The sequence below is a fragment of the Asterias rubens genome, chromosome 15, assembly GCF_902459465.1.
Source record: "Asterias rubens chromosome 15, eAstRub1.3, whole genome shotgun sequence".
NCBI classification, from domain to species: Eukaryota; Metazoa; Echinodermata; class Asteroidea; order Forcipulatida; family Asteriidae; genus Asterias; species Asterias rubens.
In genome coordinates this window covers 426,188-450,661 of record NC_047076.1, presented here as the reverse complement: position 1 = coordinate 450,661, position 24,474 = coordinate 426,188, and the positions used below count along the sequence as shown (strand labels likewise).

General features: G+C 37.2%; 2 protein-coding genes and 1 long non-coding RNA gene across 3 annotated transcripts in view; 2 read left to right on the top strand and 1 right to left on the bottom strand.

The window, feature by feature from the left end:
* The window catches only part of LOC117300122 (BMP and activin membrane-bound inhibitor homolog), a 43,198-nt gene extending 34,130 nt beyond the window's left edge, over window positions 1–9,068 (top strand). The window contains exon 3 of the mRNA XM_033783825.1: window positions 6,129–9,068. Within this exon, the coding sequence (XP_033639716.1) occupies window positions 6,129–6,586 (458 nt within the window). The 3' untranslated portion in view covers window positions 6,587–9,068. The remainder of the gene's footprint in view (window positions 1–6,128) is intronic.
* Window positions 9,069–11,907: 2,839 nt separating this feature from the next.
* On the top strand, window positions 11,908–14,222 carry LOC117300404. The gene is made up of 3 exons (XM_033784189.1): window positions 11,908–12,139; window positions 13,411–13,873; window positions 14,025–14,222. The coding sequence occupies exons 1-2, from the start codon at window positions 12,076–12,078 to the stop codon at window positions 13,725–13,727; spliced, it is 381 nt and encodes a 126-aa protein (XP_033640080.1). The 5' UTR covers window positions 11,908–12,075; the 3' UTR covers window positions 13,728–13,873; window positions 14,025–14,222.
* Window positions 14,223–21,382: 7,160 nt separating this feature from the next.
* LOC117300142 lies at window positions 21,383–24,451 on the bottom strand. Its single transcript, XR_004520144.1, has 2 exons — window positions 22,706–24,451; window positions 21,383–22,593 (listed from the first exon to the last, which is right to left on the bottom strand). It is a non-coding gene; the product is annotated as an uncharacterized LOC117300142 (long non-coding RNA).
* Window positions 24,452–24,474: the final 23 nt, after the last annotated feature.

Below are 24,474 nucleotides of genomic sequence, written 5' to 3'. Positions count from 1 at the left end.
TCCTGCGGTCTTTTGGGGATGCTCAGGGGAGATAAATGCGCAGTTCATTGCACTATTCCCCTGAGATGTTTCAACTCGTTGATGGAATATCTCGATGGTAAAACCAACAGACACTCTATGTCAAAGTCAATGATGCTCGGCCCAGGCACTTCAGACAGCTATGGCCTAGGGCAACGACGCACGGGTCTGGTAACTAACCGTTCCCTGGGCATTATAACTGTATACTGACCCTGAGGGCTTTTGTGGAGAAAGCGATTATAGATAGCTGCCTTGGTTGATGAGTCAGTGCCTTGTGCCAACCTGACTGCTACTACGATCTCTATACTATTGCCATTAGACCTGACTGCTACAATCTACACTATTATCATGGTAATAAAGAGCGTTTATCAAGATGATCGATCGTACGTTTAGATCATATAGAGTGGTCTTTATTGAAGTGTAGACTGAAAAACTGTATCGATTTGAAGATTTTGTACTTAATTATATGATATCGCTGGTGGTTTTAAGAAATATCAAACAGGATTTGAACATACACGTCCGTGCGGTACTTTTAAGTCTAAAGAGTTGTATTTCTGGAAATTCGTAAACTTTGAATGAATTGCACTCATATGGTATTCTTTTCGCACTGCAGTCGTCGTGCATTCTGGTTTATTTCATTCACGAGTCGCAGCCACAAGCTTTTGAGTCGTACACAATTTACCAAAATATAAGGAGAAACAGTCTGGTTCTTTTGTGTACAGCGAATGTTATTAGTCATTTCTGGTATTGGATACAGGGAACAAGATCAAGATTGTGGCAGCATGACAAAGTAGCATGGCCTGCTGCAGATGCTTTCTCGAGTTAAGACGATTTCCTAACGTTATGGATACCGTACGACACTTAACTCGTCTCAAGTCACAAGATTAATCCTAAGTTTAGAAGAGTTTGGTGAAATCGACAGCAGCTAGGTTGCAAAGAGTCGTTGACACACGGATCCCTTTCTTTGCTCCATCATGGAGGTCCAATGGACCCATAGCCTTTCGAGAAGGGTCTGAAATTGACCCAATTTATTGCCCAGAGATTCAGGTTTATCGGCCGGTATTCCAGAACGAGTGAAAGTTACAGCAGTATGCACAAAGTTGAACCCGTTTGGGGTAATGGTGTCGAAGGCTAACAACTGGTACCCGCTCGGATTTATGACGGTTTGGATCCAATGTTGACAGCATTCATCTCAATTGTGTGTTTGTGTCTTGACCCTGGCTGGCTGGCTGGATGGAGATATACGACAGGTCTTCTAAGAGATTCTATAAACGTCTGTTGTGGGTTGTTGTCAAAGACTAGTCAATAAGACTAGTCAATATTATTTGGATTGAATGGGTGTTATTTTGTTTTTTATTCAAAAATCTTAAAAGACATAAACAAGTTTCATTTCTCTGAATGACGTAAAAAAACAAATGGGGGAATTTCTGGAGTTAAACAAATTGAGCAGAATTTTGATGAACGAATGTTTGTACTTCACTGATTTGTTCTGGAATTTGTGATTTATGTTATATCATTATTAATTTATTTTATTATCTTTGTTGCACTAAATGGGGACCCTTGTTAAACACAAACCAATAAAAAAAACACACAGAAATAATTACGTCAACAAGCAAAGAACAGAGACAGTTACATCAACAAGCAAAGAACAGAGACACAGAACATGTCATTAACAACAGTACGGAAGTATAACCGTCTTTATGGTTAATAACACAAAGGTATTATTTATTCTTCTTCGATGACGAATAATTGTCGCTCCTTCCACTGTATCAATTCCTATTGTTTAATAAACATCAAAGAACCATCCGCAACACTGTGCAATGGGACCAGAAGAATCAACGTAGCATTATTATAATAAGCTACGCAAACAATGTTGCCCCTAAATTTATGTTTTCAATTTTCGATAGCGTCTAGAAAAGCCGTCGTCGTTTAGGCTCATGCAGACAGTACAAGGCCGTTCAAAATATCGGCAAACTGTTGGGCAGACAAAGAGTTGAGAACGATGTCTGCCATCCATCGCACACATCAATTTTTTAGTTGAATACTGGCGATGTCTCGACAGTTAACTAAGCAGACAGATAGATTTAGCCTTCATGGATCTTGTTTTGTTTTGTTTTGGTCTCAGATCAATTGTTTTCTTTTAATATCATGGGAAATTATAAAAAGAAGGTCTACTGCATTTACTTTTTTTTTAATCGATCGTGATGATTTTGTTTTCTCGTAAGGAACAAGACATTGATCGAATTCGAAGGAACGTAAGATTGGTATTTAAAATTTAATGTTTATGAGTCTAGATTTTTATCAAAGTTAATCTGATTGCTACTCGTTTTAACTTTTTAAGTTTGTCAAAAACTCGTGAACATGTAAACAATTTTCCTTACTTCCCAGGTTTGATCTAAAAAATAGTAAGACATAGGTGATGTTTGAAGCTTTGTTGGTTTGGAAAATAAGATACTATCTTATAAATTATAAAGAGTAAACTTGCGGGTACATCCTTTTGTAAAATAACTTTTAGAGGAGAGTTGGTTCTGTGTAGAGCAGGTGTTTCGACGTTTCGAACAGTATATATGCCGACTCTACTCGTCTTTTTTTCTCCTGAAGACGAGCAGATTTGTTCGAAACGTCGATACCAACACTTCCACAAAAGATCATATTTTACACATTGTTTTATCCGCAAGTACGCCTACTTATAGTTACTTCTTATCTGCATAAGGCATACCACTTGAGTTCTGACCTCCGTAGAGGTTGCCGTTAATACAAAAGAATTTGACCTCCGTTGATTTATGTCAATTGATGGTAGGTTAGTTGTGTCTCAAGACCGAGATCTTGGAAGCGGCTATGGTTGGAACCATACGGCAATAGCCAAAGCCGTAGCCAAGTCAATTAAATAAGTCGGACACGTTCTCAGTTATACCATAGAGCTATTGCTATGCGTAGTTCGCAGCAAGCAAATACTAAACAAGAAATATATGCCTACACAGATTGCATGATACACTGATTATTTCAGTAGTTTCTTAGTAAACCAATTGTACCAGCATTTTCATTTAAAAAATGCCATTAATGAATAGACATTCCCCCTTGTGAACTTACCCCCTATTATTTCCCGATGTCGTTGACCCCTTGTTTACTTTATCTTTTTACGCTCATTATTTGCCAATATAAAAGCGCGGCTTTTCCATTAAGCGGTGTTCTCCCCCTGGTGTTTTGTATCCAGCTCGGCGAGGGAAAAATTAATTTCATTTTGTATGCCACGTGCCGCCAAGGTCAGTAAAACGTATGGGAGAGCGGGAGGTTGTCTTTGATAAGACAACGGGCTGGGATAATTGCCTCTCGTGGGTTATTAACTGACCATGAAGATAGCTCTGTGATCTGACTGTCATCATTTGCTACAAAATAACTGAACATTTTCATTTCAAATTGTGCGTTGTTTGGAGACTGCTTCGTACGTGTTATGCGTAATAAACGATCGATAAGATAGTGGAAAGACTGGGTTTGTTTGAACATTTTGTTCGAAGTGCTTTATGGAGCTGTACGCCTAGGTTAAATAAACAATTGTTTAGTATTTTGGTCCGTATTGTGAGCTGTTTCAGCTGTCTGGGACGGACATTTCCGCAGAGATTTTATGATAATTATTTGAATGTGACCTTTTTTTGTTTCAAACATTGGTCTTTCTTTTAACATTCGTATTTTAATTTGGGAAAAGAATATTGTAAAAGAATTTTGCAGTTTGGTGTCTGCTTTCAAGGTATCTGTAGTTTTATGGATGTAGCGGGTGAAACCTTTTTAAGAAGCAAACCATGGGATCCAGTCCACTGTGCGAAATTACTGCATCGTACCACAACCGAGTTGATGAAATTTCACATGGAACCTTCCATTTGTATTGTGAAGGTTTATTTGCATTGGTAATGGCATTGGTATTGTTAACATTACTAACGCCACATTGAGTTTGTAGTCGTTCATGGAATAAGCATTCATCAATGTTATTAATCAGGCGTCATTTTAGATACTCGCCAAAGTCTCGCTAACCAAATTCAAAAATATTTATCTTGTATTGAGATCTTATGAGAATAAACGAGAGACCGGGAAACATTGGCTCCGAAATGAGCGTGAGAACTGGGTACCAAAGGGAAAGTCTGGCGGCCGAAGTTGTCCATAATTCCCGAGTGAGCCATCGGTTGACTACCGGTGTTTGCACCGACATCTTTCGCCGGGGCTTCGCTTCAAAAACACCGTCGGTGAATACGTGGTTTAATGAGGCGAAGGGAACATCGTTTGTTGGGTAATGATGCGTGGGTTCGGGGTAGTTTCTTCCGCCTGACGAGGGTCCAGGCTCTGTCATGGTATTGTCCCGGAGCGGCCGTTGAACTTCTCTTCTGTTGGCAGAAAAATACTGATTCATATTGGGTTTGCTGCAGATGTATTGTTGGAAGTTAGTGAGATATAAAATGCACTGGAGGCATTGTTATGTTTGCGGATGTTACTAATATAAGGGCTTTGTTGGATTGCATCGAGTGTCTCAAACTGCATGTTGACAATACCTCATTCACAACTTCCAATTCATATCTGATGTATACATGTAGTGGAAATGGTTGATACAATGACATTATACAAACTTAATAATGTTACTTTACTGTTAGTCAGAGTGCTGTACTTTTTTCATTTGCCAAGCACCCGACTAATAAGACCACCCACCGCCTAGTATCAATAATGTGCAAAGCCCAACCTTCATGTGCTTTGTGGTCCTCACCACATTTTGCTGTGGCTCGTTTTGCAAAAGTTTAAGGAAAAACTACACATACATAAACTACTCCATCAATTAGTCTTTTCCTGCATTAGGTAAACCCTGAAGCTCATTTGAAAATTGGATAAACATATTTACTTTGATAATACGGCGGCCTATGCTTCGGGGTATACACAAATGAAGGTTGTTATTTTTCATTTTCAGTTCTGTTCAGAATACGAAATGGAGCGTGGCTTTCAACATTCCCTTTTGAAACTTTTCCAAACACAATTTCAGAGTTTGAAGCTAAAGGGGCTTTATCATGCGTATTTTGAATGTAGTCAACAAAGCGTTTATTTAGGCATAAAACACATTTAGTTCTAACGTGTATAAAGTACCAGTTGAATGGAACCAGCTGCCGTGACGTACAACTCAAGTCATCCATCTTGGATTGATCCTTGAGCCCTGGTCACCAGAAAAATGTCAAACAGTTCCATTTCAACCGTGACTAGTTTGCAGCTTGTTCTTAGACTACATTGTGTTTGATTCATCACAGTAAAGTACGCCATGCGAATCATATACAAACAAAATATTATTGTTAACAAAATGTTGTAAATACTTTTTGGGTGATTTTAGAAACTGAAGAGAAAACAAGCTCGTAATTTGTGGGAAACTGTTGAACTTAAGTGATTGGAAAGCTCTTACCAGAAAAACATCAAAATGTTGTTTTGCGTATTGGTGCTTAACACTTACTACTAGCCTAGCAATATTAAGTCTCAGTTGGTGTCTCGGGCCCCATTTCAATCACACAAAGTTGCTAAGCACAGAATAGTATTGCTTAGGCAGAAACAGGTTGCCAGTAAAAATTACACTACGTTTGTGTTGTTGTGGCTGCGCTGGTGCCTGGAAATTTGTCAAGCTGTGTTTTACTGCTTAGCAGCTTTATGAAATTGGTCCCTGTATGACAGAGCTGCGGGTGATAGGAAAGTGCACAATCGATCTCTCTCGTGTTTAGTTTTCTAATCAATTTGCAATTTCTCTGCGTGAGTTTTGATTAAGAAAAATAGTTATACAGCTTGTAGATGGAGTTGTTATAAGCACGGCTGTTTATCGATCCGAAGATTGTGTTTGTTGAATACATCATCTTAGAAAACGTCTTAAGGGATTACTCATGAAGACATAGGTTAGCGTGCCGAGTTAGGAGATAGATGTCTTAATGTTTTACTCATCAAATGCTTCAAAAATTTATTTTATTTGTCTTTCGACTGATGCCTTATCTGTTTGGGTGATTCATACGAGAGAGCAGAAAACCATTTACGTTTTCCTTGCCACGTTAATAAGAAGCTGTCCCAATGTTGTAATGTTGATATTTTTGTGTGTGTTTTTACAGATGATCACTACACGCAACCTTATGAAGCAGTTAGTGACCAGGCAGTGTGGTTCCGAGCTGCAGTGATTGCAGTTCCCATCGCTGGGGCTTGTATCTTAATTGGGCTCATCTTAATTGCTGCACGCATGCTCAGAAGCGAAGATAAACAATTCACCAAACTAAACGTGGATGTTCGACAGAGGGCGATATTACGGACTCACAACGCACATAATACGACTATTCAGAGAGCACCGCAGTTTCTCGATAATTCTCGCTTGAAAAACATCAATATCACGGGAAATAAACTTGTCGATCCGTTCAATGGGAGACAACACAACAACAAGATAAATAACATGAACAATATGGCGAAGGTTACCAACGAACTTTTGCATCACCAGCGATGTGTCAACGAGTGCCCCAGACTAATTCCAACACAACACTGTGGGAAAATGTACAGGGAAAACTTTGATGTTGTATAGCACCAAGAGGACTTCTTCATCAACTCACCTGAGTCACCTGATATTATTGACTTAACATTGAATGTAATTTTACCGTGTATTTTTGTATATCATTATGTATAGTGTACAGTATCAAATAGAGAAAAAAACTATGTACATAAGTGCGCTTCATATTGTTTTAAAATATCCTTAAAGGTTGTTATTATAATTATACTGTTGTTGAAAATATAGTTATTAATGGTGAGACGATATTTACTTTAAAAGTGTAGGAAAATGTACTTTCATGACACGGTTTTGTAGACTTTCCATGAGGAATAATTTGCTTATTTTTTGTGATTGTGGTGAAAGTCATGACACTCGAAATTCAGTTTGTAAGAAAATTGAATTGTTAAGTTGGTCATTACTTAACTTTTTTATTCGATTGTGCTTGTGGGACCTCAGATTGCACTTGGGTTTTAAATACATAGGGAATCATTTATTAATTAACAAAGGCAAGGTATACTCTTGGTAGTTGACAAAGACCAATATTACACTTGGTGTAGGGCCTAGCCAAGCATAACATGCATACAAACACAAATTGTGAAAATTTGGGCTTAAATTTTATTCAAACTAGCAAGAAAAGGCACCCTTGTTGCTTACTTCAGTGCTTTGAGAAGGCTTCATACCCGAAGCCTTTTTTATGTTTAACTTTTGTGGTGAAGATTTACCTCTTTCTATTTAACTACATTACTCCAAAGGAGGTTGTTTTTATTATTGTTTATAATATCAACAAATATCCACTGCTCTTTACCAAGTGTTGTCATGGTGTTTAATTGTTTGAGTTTTATTACCAAAAGTATACCCTCCCTTTAAGGCAGTGCATTTAAAAGATGCATGGACATCCTTTCACGGGAGCATTTTATTTGTAAGTAAAACACAGTGAAGCGGCATCTAGAAATTATTTATTTTAAAGGAAAAACAATAATAGGAAATAATTTGAGTCGGTAGTTGGGAAAGTATAAGGTATTATTTTGTGACTGGCTTTCACTTTCTAGCTCAGTATAATGGCCGTTGAACAGATCCTTCATGGATTGTATCCATTTTAGTAAATACAGTTATGACAATTTATTCAAAGATCACAGCACTCTTATCTTGAGGAGAAAGAAACAACACTAACAACTATTCTAGATTTCGAATTGTAGAAACATTGTTGTTGCTTTGGGTTATTGATCATTTCAAGTTGCAACAAGCAGGATGATATTTTAGTATGATGACCGATTTGTTTTACCCTTCGAAAAACCAGCAAAATTATTCAATCTTAAAGAGTATATTCAAGCCAATGTCAAATGTCACATGTGTGCCAGGACTGGTGGCCTGGCCTACTCAATGTTCCTATTTTTCTAAGAGCTAGGTATCATTTGCGAAAAATTCACACAAATAAATGGTTTTCGATTTGCTCAATCGCACTTATCTCACTTAACAAGTTACTGTTTAGGGCCGTATGTGAATTGGTGGCTGGTCTCAGCTACGGCTACGACTGTTGCTAAGGGTGTTGCTAAGGATATACTGTCATTCAATGCATGATTATGCTTGAATCTAGCCGTAGCTGTAGCCACTAGTTCAGACATGGCAGTCATTCTAATGTTTTATAATAAAACAAACAGTTATATGATATATCCAGCTTTTTGCAATTGTTTGCAAACGGTGCTTTCTTGTGAGTCAACGGTATTAAACTAATAAACTCAAGGGCAGAATTCAGTTAACAATTCCAACCCGTTTCCAAACCATTGATTGGACCACACTGGTATCTATGCAGGCATGTAAATCTTAATAAACTTTAGAAAGTTTGTATTTTGGACGCAAATCCAAAGACGCTTTCATTTTTTCATAAAGGAATCTTAAGTAAAACAACTGAGTAATTAATTAATTACAATATGTGGTGATAAAAACATCCACGCTGTAACTTGCCTCCATTGAAATACTTAGGAGTTTGGAGATGACTGCATTTTATATAAATTATAAGCCATAGTGCTAATACTGCTTCCAATTAAATGACCCGTAGTTTTGGTTTAGAAATGTTCCCAGCCAACTTGCATCAGGTTCTTGGCTGCGTGTTCTTGACGGAACTCCAAACACGTAACACACTTTCATATCGACACACTTTTTTAATGACAGTTGAGATGGATCTAGAAATGTTTACATGTTATTTGGATTATTTTGTGACAAATAATTGTTAAAACAAGACAATAGTGAATGAAATTAAGCTTCTAAGTTGATGTCATTTTTTTCCCTAATGCTAATTCGGACTATTATCAGTCAGTGTAGGTCTCATTTTGTTGTTATTTGTATGCATCTCATGCACAGTAATGAAACATTTTTAAGAGGTAAACAAATGACTCGCCTGAGGAATAAAATGGGACACACTTTGTCTTGTCCTCTTGTTCTCACCAATTCGAATGAATCGAGGAACCGTGTTGTTATAATAACAAATTTATGTCTGACAATAAATATTATTGACAACTTATTCTGGTGTTTTGTGCTCATTGTTTGTCTGTGCCGTTTGTTTATCGAATCGTGTTTGATACTGGGGTTGGTTTTGAAACAACAACTACATCTTTTGGTTCAATTTGATAAAGAAACACCAATCTAAGAAGTGCCAAATTGTTCAGAACAGCCATCGTGTTGCCGAGCCTAGGCCTATAAAGTAGAAGGGCCACACACAAGTTGCTGAGCAGGGCACCCTCGGCCTAACAAGAATTGCACATTATTGAATTGTCCGATCATGTGCTGAGCATGGTCCCGTTGTTTCTTCGTTGTGTTACCTCAAATTTGGCAGCATGGTGACGTCATTTCAATGTCCAGTTGTGAACACAATCATCACACAAAAATTATGGCGCTTTGATGAATTTGGGCAAGCCGTCATAATAATTCACTGTGGGCAGCAGGTTTCTCTGTGGTTGTTTCCGAAGTGCGCCCTCATGTGTTCACTTAAAAACAGTTATACATGGAGGGAGTTTTGATGTCAATTCCGTTTCCCCAAATTCCACCTAAAAGCGTCCGTTGGCGACAAAATATGACGTTTAACGGATTATCTGGCTGTTCATTAAAGGCAGAAGTATCACTGGATGTTATAAAGGTATGTTTTTAGATTGATAAAGGTGGGGTTTGATAACGTTGTCCATAATAATCTAAACTTGAGGATGTAATGTATTGTACTGGTGGTAGGCGAATGGCAAATCTCGTAGTGTATCTATACTTACTACGCCTAGTTCGAGTAGGCAATCTCCATAAATATACTGTAAGTATAAAAACAAAAGTAAACTTGCAGGTACAACCCAATCCAATCCAATGTAATATTAAATCTCTTCGGCTTTCCTTGAGTTGAGCCTCAACTCAACAAATCAAATTGAGCCTTGCTTGGGGTGAGGGAGTGTTGGCTCTGCTGATCGGACTCTTCTCTTGCTTGAGTGAGGGAGTGTTGGCTCTGCTGATCTGACTGCTTCTTGCTTCAGCCATCCATGGAGGAAGAAATAGACCTACCGTTCAGAATGTCGAGAAGAAACTGGCTCTTTTCAGAGCCAACACTCCCTTACTCTAGAGAGATTCAATGTCCCGAACAGCAAAATATCAAGAGAGGCGATGTTATAACCCACGCAAAGATATATAATAGGCCATGCGTGCGCACGTTGTGCATGACAACATACACTGTGGTAGCAAATGCCCCATCTGCCTACCCATAATGCTTTGGGGTTCTGGATCACGATAAACCATTATTATGCAAAGCTTCAAACATCACTCATCCTCTGAATGTTCACGTCTGCGTAAGACCGAAACTGATGTGTACTGGATCTGTCATGGGCTTACATCCATAGGCAAACTGTACTTGCTACTTGTCTGTGACATCAATTGAGTTTTGTTTTGAAGCATACTGTTCTTTGCTTCATAGATGAGTACCGGTAAAAACCTTGACCCTTTCCTCTTCAGTTTGGTCCTGATTGTCATGATAGCAGCAAAATCAACTGCAGTCTTGATAGAAGAAGAGCATTGTATCGTAGGGGCTTCCTGTATACGACGAGTTAGCCCAGAAATCATGGCTTTTACAACACTGTGCGGGATGTAAACAACCCCAAGAGTCGAAGTAACCTTGTTAACTTACCCAACATGAGATCTTCCATCCTTCAGACAACAAACGTGGACAGTTCAAGTTTTACCGGTAAGTTGTACATGTAGTTTGTACATGATGTACTTGTAAACACAAAAAGTCGGTCCTTTTGGGCAAATTTTACAAGGTACTAAAACATGTTATGTTGCAAGATCCATAAATATTCATTGTGACTCCCTAAAATGTTTCAATAAAAACTACTTGAATTCACAAGTCATGACGGTTTGAATCCACTTTCACCTGAGCATCCTGGGATAAAATAAATTCTGGCCATTAAACAAACAAAAGGAGCATTCTTGTTCACTTCAGATATTTTATTTAAGATTGGCTTTACTGGATCATCGTACATCAAAAATTGCACAAAGTCAAACTCTGGGGGCGCAGATTGGTCTAATTAGTAAGCAAGGTTTGTGTGACAACACAAGGCCCCCTTACAAATTCTTGTTTGTGAGTAGTAGTTGCTCTACTCAGTTTATTCTGGTCGATGTTCTGATCAATGTGCTCTGACCTTCTATACTTCTGGAGAATATGTTTTTATTCTGGTTTAAATGCAGTGGACACTATTGGTAATTACTCAAAATAAAACATTTTGAGAAACGGCTCCCTCTAAAGTAACGTAGTTTTCAAGAAAGAAGTAATTTTCCCCAGATTTGATTTCGAGACCTCTTAATTAGATTTTGAGGTCTCGAAATCAAGCATCTGAAAACACATAACTTCGTGTGACAAGGGTGTTTTTCCTTCCATAATTACCTTGCAACTTTGACGACCAATTGAATTCAAGTTTTCACAGGGTTGTTATTTTATGCATACATGTACGTGAAGACTGGTCTTTGACAATTACCAATAGTGTCCATGTCTTTAAGAGGCCCTAGTCTGCCAACATGGCCATGCTTGCTTACCAACATGGCCATGCATGAATCAATGATCTGACTACACATTCATCTGTCTTTTAAGTAATCTTACCAAAGAATGACTTAAAAAGCGAAGCCATATCCAATGTGTACAAAATTTTATTTTTAAAATGACTTTCGTTAGGACCGATTGTTGAGGGCGGATGAAACTGCTTTGTTTATTCAAAGGCTTATGAATAAGCTTCATCTTGGCTTGTTCTATTATCTTTGTTAAGAATGATCTTTAGATCCCAATTGGAAATGTTTTTATACATATATATTTTCTTTCTCGACAGATGTACTTGTACGCTTGGATTCAAAGCAAGTCCGTGCCAACATCTGAGAAAGTTAACTGAAACTCTGCCAGAGGAATGAGAGTGAAGATGATGGAAAGACATAGTCAGATTATTTTATGGAGCTCACCTGTTAGTGATGAAGCTGTGAGATGAGGCAGAAGTTGCTCAAGACTCTTGATTAGAATGGAACCAGTTGATAGAGAGACATCACCAGAGATGGATGACAAAACTATTACCATGTTTACAGGTAAAATCATTAATTTTTTTCTTTTGAGAAACAAACACAACGTTATCTCTTTAAAGGCACTGGACAATTTTGGTAATTGTCAAAGACCAGTCTTCTCACTTTGTGTATCTCAACACATCTTGGAAAATTACTTTCTCGAAAACTATGTTACTTCAGATAGAGCCGTTTCGCACGATGTTTTATACTATCAATCTCTCTCAATAGTATTCACTGCATTTAAAGGCACTGGATACTATTGGTAATTACTCAAAATAATTGGTAGCATAACACGTGATGGAGAGCTTTTGATTATGAGAAATGACTCCCTCTGAAGTAACATAGTTGGTGAGAAAGAGGTAAATTCTCACTCAAATAATGAAAGATCTTAGGCCTGAAGCTTTCTAGGAATCTGAAAGCTTTCATTATTCTCTTGCAACTTTGGTGACCAATTGAATCCAAATTTTCACAGATTTGTTATTTTATACATAATACGTTGGATTACACCAAGTGAGAATACTGGTCTTTGACATTTACCAAACAAGTCCAGTGCCTTTTCTTACACAAATTTGATTTTAGAGAGGGATTCAAACCAATGGCCTGTAGCTTAACAAGCTAGTCTACCAAAACCAACTGAGCTTCATGTTTCTAGTCTAATTTTGGCGGTCTCCCTAGTCTGTCAATATCTTTGTCTGGGTTCCTTCTCATCAACATCTTTTAAAGTCCCTGGAAATTTGTTAATTTGAAGCTGCTTGTTTTTAGTCTGCTTGACTTTTTATCTAGCTTTTGATAACGAACAAAAATATTATCAAACCTGGCTATGTAGAAAAGGAAACAAAAAAAACTTAAAATTTTGCCAACAATTATTGTAATTAAACATTTACCATCTTTCACCCTTTGAATGTTTCATTGTTCTCTTCATGTGCTTGGAGGCTTTTGGCGCTTTATAAATGTCTTTATCTTCAAGTAGGCTTCAATCCTTGATTCTGATTGGTCAGTCCATAGCAACAAGAGTGTGATAATATTACGTGGCCCATACGTGTGTTCTATGTCACGCGACTAGTTTGCTTGAAGATGAGTTAAATACGTTAACACACACGCTTGTGGAATACAGAAAAATGTAGCGTTTCTGCCTCCCATATCCAACGAGGCCAAAGGCCTCGTCGTTGGATATGGGATGCAGTTAAGCGCTATATTTTTTTCAGTATTACACTCGTGATTGTTTCATAACTTATTATTATTATTATTATTATTATTATTATTATGAAAATTTTGTTTTGTCCTTCTGTGTACAGGAACAGTCCATTGGTCACACAGAAGCTTTGAAATCTACCAGAAAGGAGCGATGTCTGTAGCTAACTGTAGAATGCAACAAGCCTCATTGAACCCAAGTCTTGACACTCCTGGAGTGACAGGTCTTTTCTTAAGCTTCAACAAGCCTCGTAGAGAATGCAACAGCCTCGCAGAGAATGCAACAAGCCTCGTAGAGAATGCAACAAGGCTCGCAGAGGATGCATCAAGCCTCGTAGAGAATGCAACGGCCTCGCAGAGAATGCAACACGCCTCGCAGAGAATGCAACAAGGCTCGCAGAGGATGCATCAAGCCTCGTAGAGAATGCAACGGCCTCGCAGAGAATGCAACACGCCTCGTAGAGAATGCATCAAGCCCTTCCTGAGCCGTTAGTCTTCAGTGGTGAATGATGATAAAAGTTGATGCTGCTGAAGCAGAAAAATGCTTAACATTTTCTCCTAAGCAAGGTAAGCAGGATACATGAGGCATGCTATTTTGGCTGGTAACGTTAACCTGGTAAGCAAGTTTATGTTGTGTTTGCTTCTTTTTGAAAGTAGATGTAGCAGTAGATTCTTTGCAGAAATGAACTTAGTATCTACCACATTGATGATCTTTCAGATGGAACACCGACTCTCTGTAACGGACTCTACGAAGGATAAATACTTTCCCGACTCTCAAGAACTTTGAATGAAGGAGATTCCAACCCTATGGAGCATAGCATCGTGAAGAAGTTTTATCTCAAGACATAACGTCTGGATTCAAGGTAAAGGCACTGGACACTATTGGTTATTACTCCAAGTAATTGTTAGCATAAAAACTTACTTGGTAACAATTAATAGAGCTGTTGATAGCTGGTATAAAATTGTGAGTAACGGCTCCCTCTGAAGTAATTTAGTTTTTGAAAAAGAGGTAATTTCTCATTCAACAATAAAAACTTCAGGCATGAAGCCTTTTAAAAGCACACACATTTTTTGCGACAAAGGGTGTTTTTCTTTCATTGTTCTCTTGCAACTACAATGTCAATTAAGTTCAAATTTTCACAGATTTCTTTTTTACTTTTTTGTTGCGATACACACACCAAGTGAGAATACTGGTTTTTGACAATTACTAAAGGTGTCTAGTGCCTTTATACTTTGATATAAAAATGTTCAGATGTAAAGGATCTGACTTCTGTGGATTGAGTATTAGGTCATAATTTACTTTTTGCAAAAAATGAAGTAATTAACTATGCAATATCCAAGCTAATATTCCAAAATTTATACAAATTCAGAAAAATTTGAAATAAAAACACCATGAAGACCAATGTTCAATTTACCGCTTCGCATTTATTACATTCTATTAGAATTATTTGTGTACAATTTAAACGTCGATATTTATGACGAAGCAAGTTTTATATGAAATGTTTTTCTCGTTTTATATAAAATGAAAAAATAACAAGGGGTAAGTCCAGCATGTTTAGCCATTTTGGGCCTAAAATTGAAAAAATCACAAGGGGCAACTCCAGCATTTTTAGTAATTTTGGGCCTAAAATTGGAAAAATCACAAGGGGCAAGTCCAGCATTTTTAGTCATTTTGGGCCTAAAATTGGAAAAATCACAAGGGGTAAGTCCATTTTTTTGGGCCTAAAATTGGAAAAATCACAAGGGGTAAGTCCAGCATTTTTAGTCATTTTGGGCCTAAAATTGAAAAAAACACAAGGGGTAAGTCCAGCATTTTTAGCCATTTTGGGCGTAAAACTTAATAAAAAAAAACACAAGGGGTAAGTCCAGCATTTTTAGTCATTTTGGGCACAAAATTGAAAAAAAACACAAGAGGTAAGTCCAGCATTTTTAGCCATTTTGGGCCTAAAATTGGAAAAATCACAAGGGGTAAGTCCAGCATTTTTAGTCATTTTGGGCCTAAAATTTAAAAAATCACAAGGGGTAAGTCCAGCATTTTTAGCCATTTTGGGCGTAAAACTTAAAAAAAAAAAACACAAGGGGTAAGTCCAGCATTTTAGTCATTTTGGGCACAAAATTGGAAAAATCACAAGGGGTAAGTCCAGCATTTTTAGCCATTTTGGGCGTAAAACTTAATAAAAAAAAACACAAGGGGCAAGTCCAGCATTTTTAGTCATTTTGGGCACAAAATTGAAAAAAAAACACAAGGGGTAAGTCCAGCATTTTTAGCCATTTTGGGCCTAAAATTGGAGAAATCACAAGGGGTAAGTCCAGTTTTTTGGGCCTAAAATTGGAGAAATCACAAGGGGTAAGTCCAGCATTTTTAGTCATTTTGGGCCTAAATTGGAAAAATCACAAGGGGCAAGTCCAGTTTTTTGGGCCTAAAATTGGAAAAATCACAAGGGGTAAGTCCAGCATTTTTAGCCATTTTGGGCACAAAACTTAATAAAAAAAAACACAAGGGGTAAGTCCAGCATTTTTAGTCATTTTGGGCACAAAATTGAAAAAAAAACACAAGGGGTAAGTCCAGCATTTTTAGCCAATTTGGGCCTAAAATTGGAAAAATCACAAGGGGTAAGTCCAGCATTTTTAGTCATTTTGGGCCTAAAATTGGAAAAATCACAAGGGGTAAGTCCAGTTTTTTGGGCCTAAAATTGAAAAAATCACAAGGGGCAAGTCCAGCATTTTTAGTAATTTTGGGCCTAAAATTGGAAAAATCACAAGGGGTAAGTCCAGCATTTTTAGCCATTTTGGGCCTAAAATTGAAAAAAAACACAAGGGGTAAGTCCAGCATTTTTAGCCATTTTGGGCCTAAAATTGAAAAAAACATAAGGGGTAAGTCCAGCATTTTTAGTCATTTTGGGCCTAAAATTGGAAAAAATCACAAGGGGTAAGTCCAGCATTTTTAGCCATTTTGGGCCTAAAACTTAATAAAAAAAAACACAAGGGGTAAGTCCAGCATTTTTAGCCATTTAGGGCACAAAATTGAAAAAATCACAAGGGGTAAGTCCAGCATTTTTAGTAATTTTGGGCCTAAAATTGAAAAAATCACAAGGGGTAAGTCCAGCATTTTTAGCCATTTTGGGCCTAAAATTGGAAAAATCACAAGGGGTAAGTCCAGCATTTTTAGTCATTTTGGGCCTAAAATTGAAAAAATCACAAGGGGTAAGTCCAGCATTTTTAGCCATTTTGGGCGAATAACTTAATAAAAAAAAAACACATGGGGAAGGTCCAGCATTTTTAGTCATTTTGGGCACAAAATTGAAAAAAAAACACAAGGGGTAAGTCCAGCATTTTTAGTAATTTTGGGCCTAAAATTGGAAAAATCACAAGGGGTAAGTCCAGCATTTTTAGCCATTTTGGGCCTAAAATTGAAAAAAACATAAGGGGTAAGTCCAGCATTTTTAGCCATTTTGGGCCTAAAATTGGAAAAATCACAAGGGGTAAGTCCAGCATTTTTAGCCATTTTGGGCCTAAAATTGGACAAATCACAAGGGGTAAGTCCAGCATTTTCAGCCATTTAGGGCCTAAAATTGGAAAAATCACAAGGGGCAAGTCCAGCATTTTTAGTCATTTTGGACCTAAAATTGAAAAAATCACAAGGGGTAAGTCCAGCATTTTTAGCCATTTTGGGCGAATAACTTAATAAAAAAAAACACAAGGGGTAAGTCCAGCATTTTTAGTCATTTTGGGCACAAAATTGAAAAAAAAACACAAGGGGTAAGTCCAGCATTTTTAGTCATTTTGGGCCTAAAATTGAAAAAATCACAAGGGGTAAGTCCAGCATTTTTAGCCATTTTGGGCGTAAAACTTAATAAAAAAAAACACAAGGGGTAAGTCCAGCATTTTTAGTCATTTTGGGCACAAAATTGGAAAAATCACAAGGGGTAAGTCCAGTTTTTTGGGCCTAAAATTGAAAAAATCACAATGGGTAAGTCCAGCATTTTTAGTCATTTTGGGCCTAAAATTGAAAAAATCACAAGGGGTAAGTCCAGCATTTTTAGCCATTTTGGGCGTAAAACTTAATAAAAAAAAACACAAGGGGTAAGTCCAGCATTTTTAGTCATTTTGGGCACAAAATTGGAAAAATCACAAGGGGTAAGTCCAGTTTTTTGGGCCTAAAATTGAAAAAATCACAAGGGGTAAGTCCAGCATTTTTAGTCATTTTGGGCCTAAAATTGAAAAAATCACAAGGGGTAAGTCCAGCATTTTTAGCCATTTTGGGCGTAAAACTTAATAAAAAAAAACACAAGGGGTAAGTCCAGCATTTTAAGTCATTTTGGGCACAAAATTGAAAAAAAACACAAGGGGTAAGTCCAGCATTTTTAGCCATTTTGGGCCTAAAATTGGAAAAATCACAAGGGGTGTAAGTCCAGCATTTTTAGTCATTTTGGGCCTAAAATTGGAAAAATCACAAGGGGTAAGTCCAGTTTTTTTAGTCATTTTGGGCGTAAAACTGGAAAAATCACAAGGGGTAAGTCCAGCATTTTTAGCCATTTTGGGCACAAAATTGAAAAAAAAACACAAGGGGTAAGTCCAGCTTTTTTAGCCATTTTGCGCCTAAAATTGAAAAAATCACAAGGGGTAAGTCCAACATTTTTAGTCATTTTGGGCCTGAAATTGAAAAAATCACAAGGGGCAAGTCCAACATTTTTAGCCATTTTGCGCCTAAAATTGAAAAAAACACAAGGGGTAACAGTCCAGCATTTTTAGCCATTTTGGGCCTAAAATTGAAAAAGTCTCAAGGGGTAACTCCAGCATTTTTAGCCATTTTGGGCCTAAAATTGAAAAAAAATCACAAGGGGTAAGTCCAGCATTTTTAGCCATTTTGGGCCTAAAATTGTGAAAAACAACATGGGATATGTTCACCATTTTATCATTTTTGTTTGACTGGATGGCTAAGAAAGATTCCAAGTGTTACTCTTCATCTGAGTCTGTGCATCTTTGACTGGATGACTAAGACAGATTCCAAGTGTTTCTCTTCATCTGAGTTTGTGCATCTTTGACTGGATGACTTAGACAGATTCCAAGTGTTTCTCTTCATCTGAGTTTGTGCATCTTTGACTGGATGGCTAAGACAGATTCCAAGTGTTTCTCTTCATCTGAGTTTGTGCATCTTTGACTGGATGGCTAAGACAGATTCCAAGTGTTTCTCTTCATCCGAGCTTGTGCATCTCTCATTAGATCTGAAGTGTTGTCATCATCTTGAGTGTACTCATGCTTGAGTGTACTGCAATATCAACACAAGAATTACTTTATTTAATGCAAGTAAGAATTGAAACTTTGCATGGTTCAAATACGGTATAGTAAGGTTTGCCATAACACCATGTGATGATAATCTATAACGTGGTTGGGTTAGGTTATAACACAATGTTTCAATTTGTATGCTCTGCTTGTCTTCGGATCATCTTATCCTTTCTCCTTTTGGTCACAGGGTGATAAGGTTAATAAAATATACCAATATTCATGCCCTATCCATGGATCAACAACTTACACAGTTATTAGGTTGTAATGAATCTTTATATTCCTGTGCTCATCATACGTCTGCTTACCGATGAATTATGTGCTTAAGAGTAAATTGGTATATTTTGTTTAAGTTATCACATTGTGACCAAAATGTCGAATTACATGACAATTTACAAGATAAAAAAAAAATCAAAATCTAAGTAGACAACAATAATTCTAAATTGGAAAATAACCAGTCAAAATGTAAAAAAACAAGACAAAGGAAATTAGACACATTGCACATACAAAGCAAATTATTTTTAAAACTGCAAGACAGGGACAGGGGAGGAGATGCTGATAAGGAGGACAGACAGACGCAGACGAGATCTTACTCCATGATGAGATCCAGAATAAACTGAAATCATGTCGAAAGATGAAAAGATTGGTGACATACAGTTTGGATGATGTATATTGGTAGTACAGTGTAGATGCATGAAAAGCGATCTGACACAGAACATGGCTTGCACAGTGACATGTTGGGGATGATCTAGAGTGACATTTAAGTGGGATGGTTGCTGGGTAGCGTACAAGCCTATCACACCAATAATCTTTTGAACTCTGGTGATAAAGAATTACCTTCATTCAATATGCTTTAAAAACTCACCTTTATCTCAGTTGCAGTGAGTGTGGACTGGCATAACTGGTCGTAGCTGATTTTTTTGTAGTCCATCTGATTCCCTCAGAGATTATTTGAACATCATTTCCATCAGAGTTGAAAACTTATCCAAAGAATGAATGCACCACAGGAGAGATTTCTGGAGTCAAATAAATTAGCAAAGTAAAATATTTAAGCATAAATTCATACAGACATTGCGGTTATTAAACAACAATGAGTGTTAGTAGGATGAAGGGCAAGTCGGGACAAGGAGTCCGACCTCGCAATGGTTGACAGTAATTACACTAAGGCCATGGAGATGGCCTCTGTTGCCCTGGTCTTTGGCATTGGTGCCCCTTCAAAACTTTCAGGTACACTTTAAGATTTACCAGTGGAAATGCCCTGTTCAAAAGAAAAATAGCCTTTGCCCCCTCAAAGCTGAAACTCAAGGACTGTACCTACAACCAGAACCTAGGTTACCCAAAACATCAGTCCAACTCTTACTTTACAAAACTGATTACTATTTTTTCATAATCAATCTTAGTTTTATTTCATTATTCCAAGTAAAATAACAAACATTGATGGCTCACTCTTTTCTGCTGCAGGCTCCAACACTTGTTACATTCACGCTCCAAAGTTCATGCGATGATTTAAACAATAAGCGTTTAATCGGGTGATTTAAAAACACAAAGCACTGAAGCTTGGCTAGCACTGAAGCTTGGCTCTATGAGGACTGTGCATTGTTCAACCTCAACACAGTCCCATTTCCCTCTATCAAATTGCCAAAGTGAATGATTCAGATTCTGGTTTACAGTAGAACTATATGAGGTTGGTTCCGCTATCGATCTTGGAGACGATAGTGGAACGAACCTAATCGTTCTGGGTGTAGGGCTGTTAAGCCTAAAAACAGACATTCCAATCTTTAATGTCTAGACAATTAAGTAAGTAATGACATAGAAGAAGAGTATACTGGAGGCTTTAGGTCCTTCGCTAAGCAAGTTGGGGCCAGGCGGTCTAGCACACCGAGTTCAAGTTGTGGCTGAGCGACAATGTGGGTTCAAATCTCTGTCCTGGCACTTGTGTCCGTGAGTAAGACACTTAACTATAAAATAAAAATACAACATCTGGTTATTTACAAAATTCACTGACACTGAGACAAGATTGATACAATGTGCAAATGTCAGTTCAAATCTCGAGAGACATAAAAGTAGTAGTCCCAGCCTATTTTCTATACCATCCACCCAGAATAGTTAAAAAGCAGGAAAGTTCTTTTCAGAATTGAGAATAATAATAATAATATAATAATAATAAGACTTGTAATGCGCACGTATCCACCCTGCTGGGTGTTCAAGGCGCAGTAAAACCAACAACAAACGAAACAAAACAAAACAAAAACAAAACAAAGAAAAACAGACACAACAAAAATTACTCCTTGAAAACCTGTGACATAAGATAAGTTTTGAGAAGAGATTTGAATGTTGTGGTACAAAAACAAGTTCTAAGATTAAGTGGTGGAGAGTTCCAGATGCGTGGCGCAGCTGAAGAAAAAGACCTGTCTCCCCATGAGTGTTGAGACTTGGGTTCAATGAGAAGAAGCATGGAACTTGATCGAAGATTTCTTGATGGAGTGTAAACTTGGAGAAGTTCAGAAATATAGAGGGGAGCCTTGCCATTAAGTGCTTTGTGGACAATGAGCATCAGCTTGAAGATGATTCGTTGAGAGATAGGGAGCCAGTGTGGTTGTTTCAGAAGTCACCCGATCATCCGGAAAATCTACTCCGCGGTAGTAGAATAAAGAAAGACAGTTCTCTACGAACAAACTCTACCTGGCAAGTAGATACACACATGATGTAACCGCAAACCAAATATATATAATGAACAAGACACTTAACTATAAAATTTTGTTATTTACAAATTTCACTGACACTGAGACAAGATTTGACATAAATGCACAGTATGCATTTTACTTATTATTACTCTCTTTCCAACATTCCTTTTATAACCATTCAGTCTTGTTTCTATCTTTTTCTTACATTTATGCAATCCTTTACAAACAAAACCAAATCTCTTTCAATAAAATATGTTTGGGAAGATGAAACTAAAATAAAAATTCTTAGCCTTTTACTTGATTTATAAATAGCACTCTGAGAATACTAAGTGTGTTCCTGGGCATATTTTAATTCAGCTGCTTATGCACAAAAATAGCTAAGCATACCAAAAATGCTAAGCAGAAAAAGGTAACCAGCCAAAATACCATCCCACATGTACAATCTGTAACTGGTGTCCTGGTGTATTGCTCAGCAGTAATAATTTGCTGTTCAAGCAGATATTGGAAACTAAACTTCAGATGAATGCTTAATGTGAAATAACATGATCTTGATACTCGATAACTAGCAGACACACAAAGCTCTATTGAGTCAGTCGGACCACAATACTCAACATTCTTAGCTTTGTATTTCTATAATCTTCATGCAATATTGCCTGGTTCATTGAGGACCATTACCGCCTCATTCGGATAGAAACTGACTTACAGGTAATGTCATTATGATCAAAGCAGACCTGTGGTTAAACAAGGAATTATAAACTCTCACCCGGTTACTGCGCACCTTCACTCCATAGGGAGCTTTCGTTTTCGATGACGGATGGTTCTGCAATGATCATGATGACGTTTGGTGTCCTCTGCGCATGGGGATGGTCATCCCTCAATTTCTCTGACAGTACTTGGGATGAATCTGCATTGTGCTGAAATCAACAATGCAGAACCATCCGTCGTAGAAAACGAAAACTCTCTAATATCTATGGAGAGCCCAAACAAGCTTGCAGTAAGAGTTCATAATTACATGTACAGCCCCTTTAAATGGGAGAAAAACAAGATGGTTACCATAGCTATATTGTCCGCTTACTTCTAATAACAATGTATTATTGGGATATTAACATGGCACCAGTCTATGTAAGAATGAGCCAATCAGAATAGTTAGCCGAGTCAGATTCAAGCGACTATGGCTATGACTGACGGCTACAGAGGCAATATTGAGGAGTTTAAACACGCCTTATTTATACACTTGTGTATAAAATCAATACAATCAATCCATATCATTGGGTTTAATTTCAGTACATAATTGGACACTCAAAAATTGTTATGGCAAACCTATGAGAGTGTTGGCATCTGCTATTAAAACGGAAACCAGGGAGCGATTTCACAAAGAGTTAGGAATAGTCCCAACTTAAAAACTTAAGTCTAGTCCTAAGTTAAGACAAACCTATGAGAGTGTTGGCATCTGCTATTAAAACGGAAACCAGGGAGCGATTTCACAAAGAGTTAGGAATAGTCCTAACTTAAAAACATAAGTCTAGTCCTAAGTTAAGACAAGTAACTTGTCCTAACTTGAGATAAGACTAGTGTTAACTCTTTAAGAAACCCACCCCTGACCATGACTGAAGAGCATGGGAACAATTTGTTGTTTTTACTTCATTAATTTTCAATTAGTGTTTGCAAAGTAACTACAAAGGAACTACATGCAAACTGTATATACTATAGAAACTAAAACTCAAAGTTATCCTTTTCAAATTTGATGTTACATTTTAACCAACTTTTGGCTGCAACCTTATGTTTAAAACTCAAAGTTATCCTTTTCAAATTTGATGTTACATTTTAACTAACTTTTGGCTGCAACCTTATGTGTTACATTGTTTTAAATACTTCAGCAACTATCGATCACCAAGATGACACAATAGTAGTTTATTTTTTAGCTGCTTTATATATAATGGGCTTAAAGAGTCATTTGAATGTAGTTTAATGTAGAATACCTGCAATGAGGCACATTCATTTGAATGTAGTTTAATGTAGAATACCTGCAATGAGGCACATTCATTTGAATGTAGTTTAATGTAGAATACCTGCAATGAGGCAATGTTATCTTTGAAACTTTGAAATGGAAAAAAGGCCCTCAATTTACCCAGAAATCAACTTAAATAAGAAACCAAAATTTGTCAGTGAGGCTGTTTTGCCAGAGGGCTGAGCAGGTATGACAGTTTCATAATTTTTCCTGATGTTAGGGTTTCATTAAATCTCATCCCTACACACCCATCAGAACACTATACTTCCATTATGCATTTATCTATGTAAACTATATATCATTCTTTTTATATTTTTTACACTTTTTCTAAATTTCAGGGCAGGTCACACAATTTACACGGTTTGTAATTACAAAAGTGTTTTCCCGCTTTTTACTTGAGAAGATTTTGTGCTATGATCTGTAATAATTGGGGGGTTTATTTTAAAAGAGAAAAACAAATAGAAATGATCTCCATCATAACGGCAACTATTTCAAGGATGACTAAGTTGGGTCAGACTTTTACAAAAAAATGGTATGGATCCATTGCATACCACGCTGCACACTTACACATACCTATCCAGTCTGCCATTTTAGGAGTCAAAATGTACACAAAGTTAACGACTCCTGGCAGTTAAGTGTAGTGCTCACCAGACAGTTAAGTTGCCGTCTGTTAGGGGATCTGTCATTAATCTTTTTGTTATGTTTTATAAAAAGCGCTCTGCGTCGTCAATGGGTTATTAATTTAATATTCTGCTACAGCCCAAGATGGCTGCTCTTATGTCAAGAGTAGAGTGAAATGCCCATACCTTTTTAAAAAAATATGAATGAATACACTAAGAAATCAAATACAAAAAATGCAAAAAATAGTGAATGGTCCGATGTTTTGACCAGAGTCTTTCCCTTTCATTTGGCCCTCGAAAAAGACTCTGCTAGTGTCAAAACGTTGAGCCATTAACTGATAATTGCATATATACTATAAGTCCATTTGGTTGGTAAGCAGTTTACAAGCAACTAATAATATTTCCTCAAATTAAACAAATAAACAAAATAGAGGTCGTTAATGGTTGTCGTGGAAACCTTCGGTGGAAGATGCTTAAAATATTAATTAAGACTTTTAAATGGAGATGAGAATATTTATTTTGAAAAGCTGCTTTTTAAAGCCATTGGACACTTTCGGTAAACAGTATTATCCA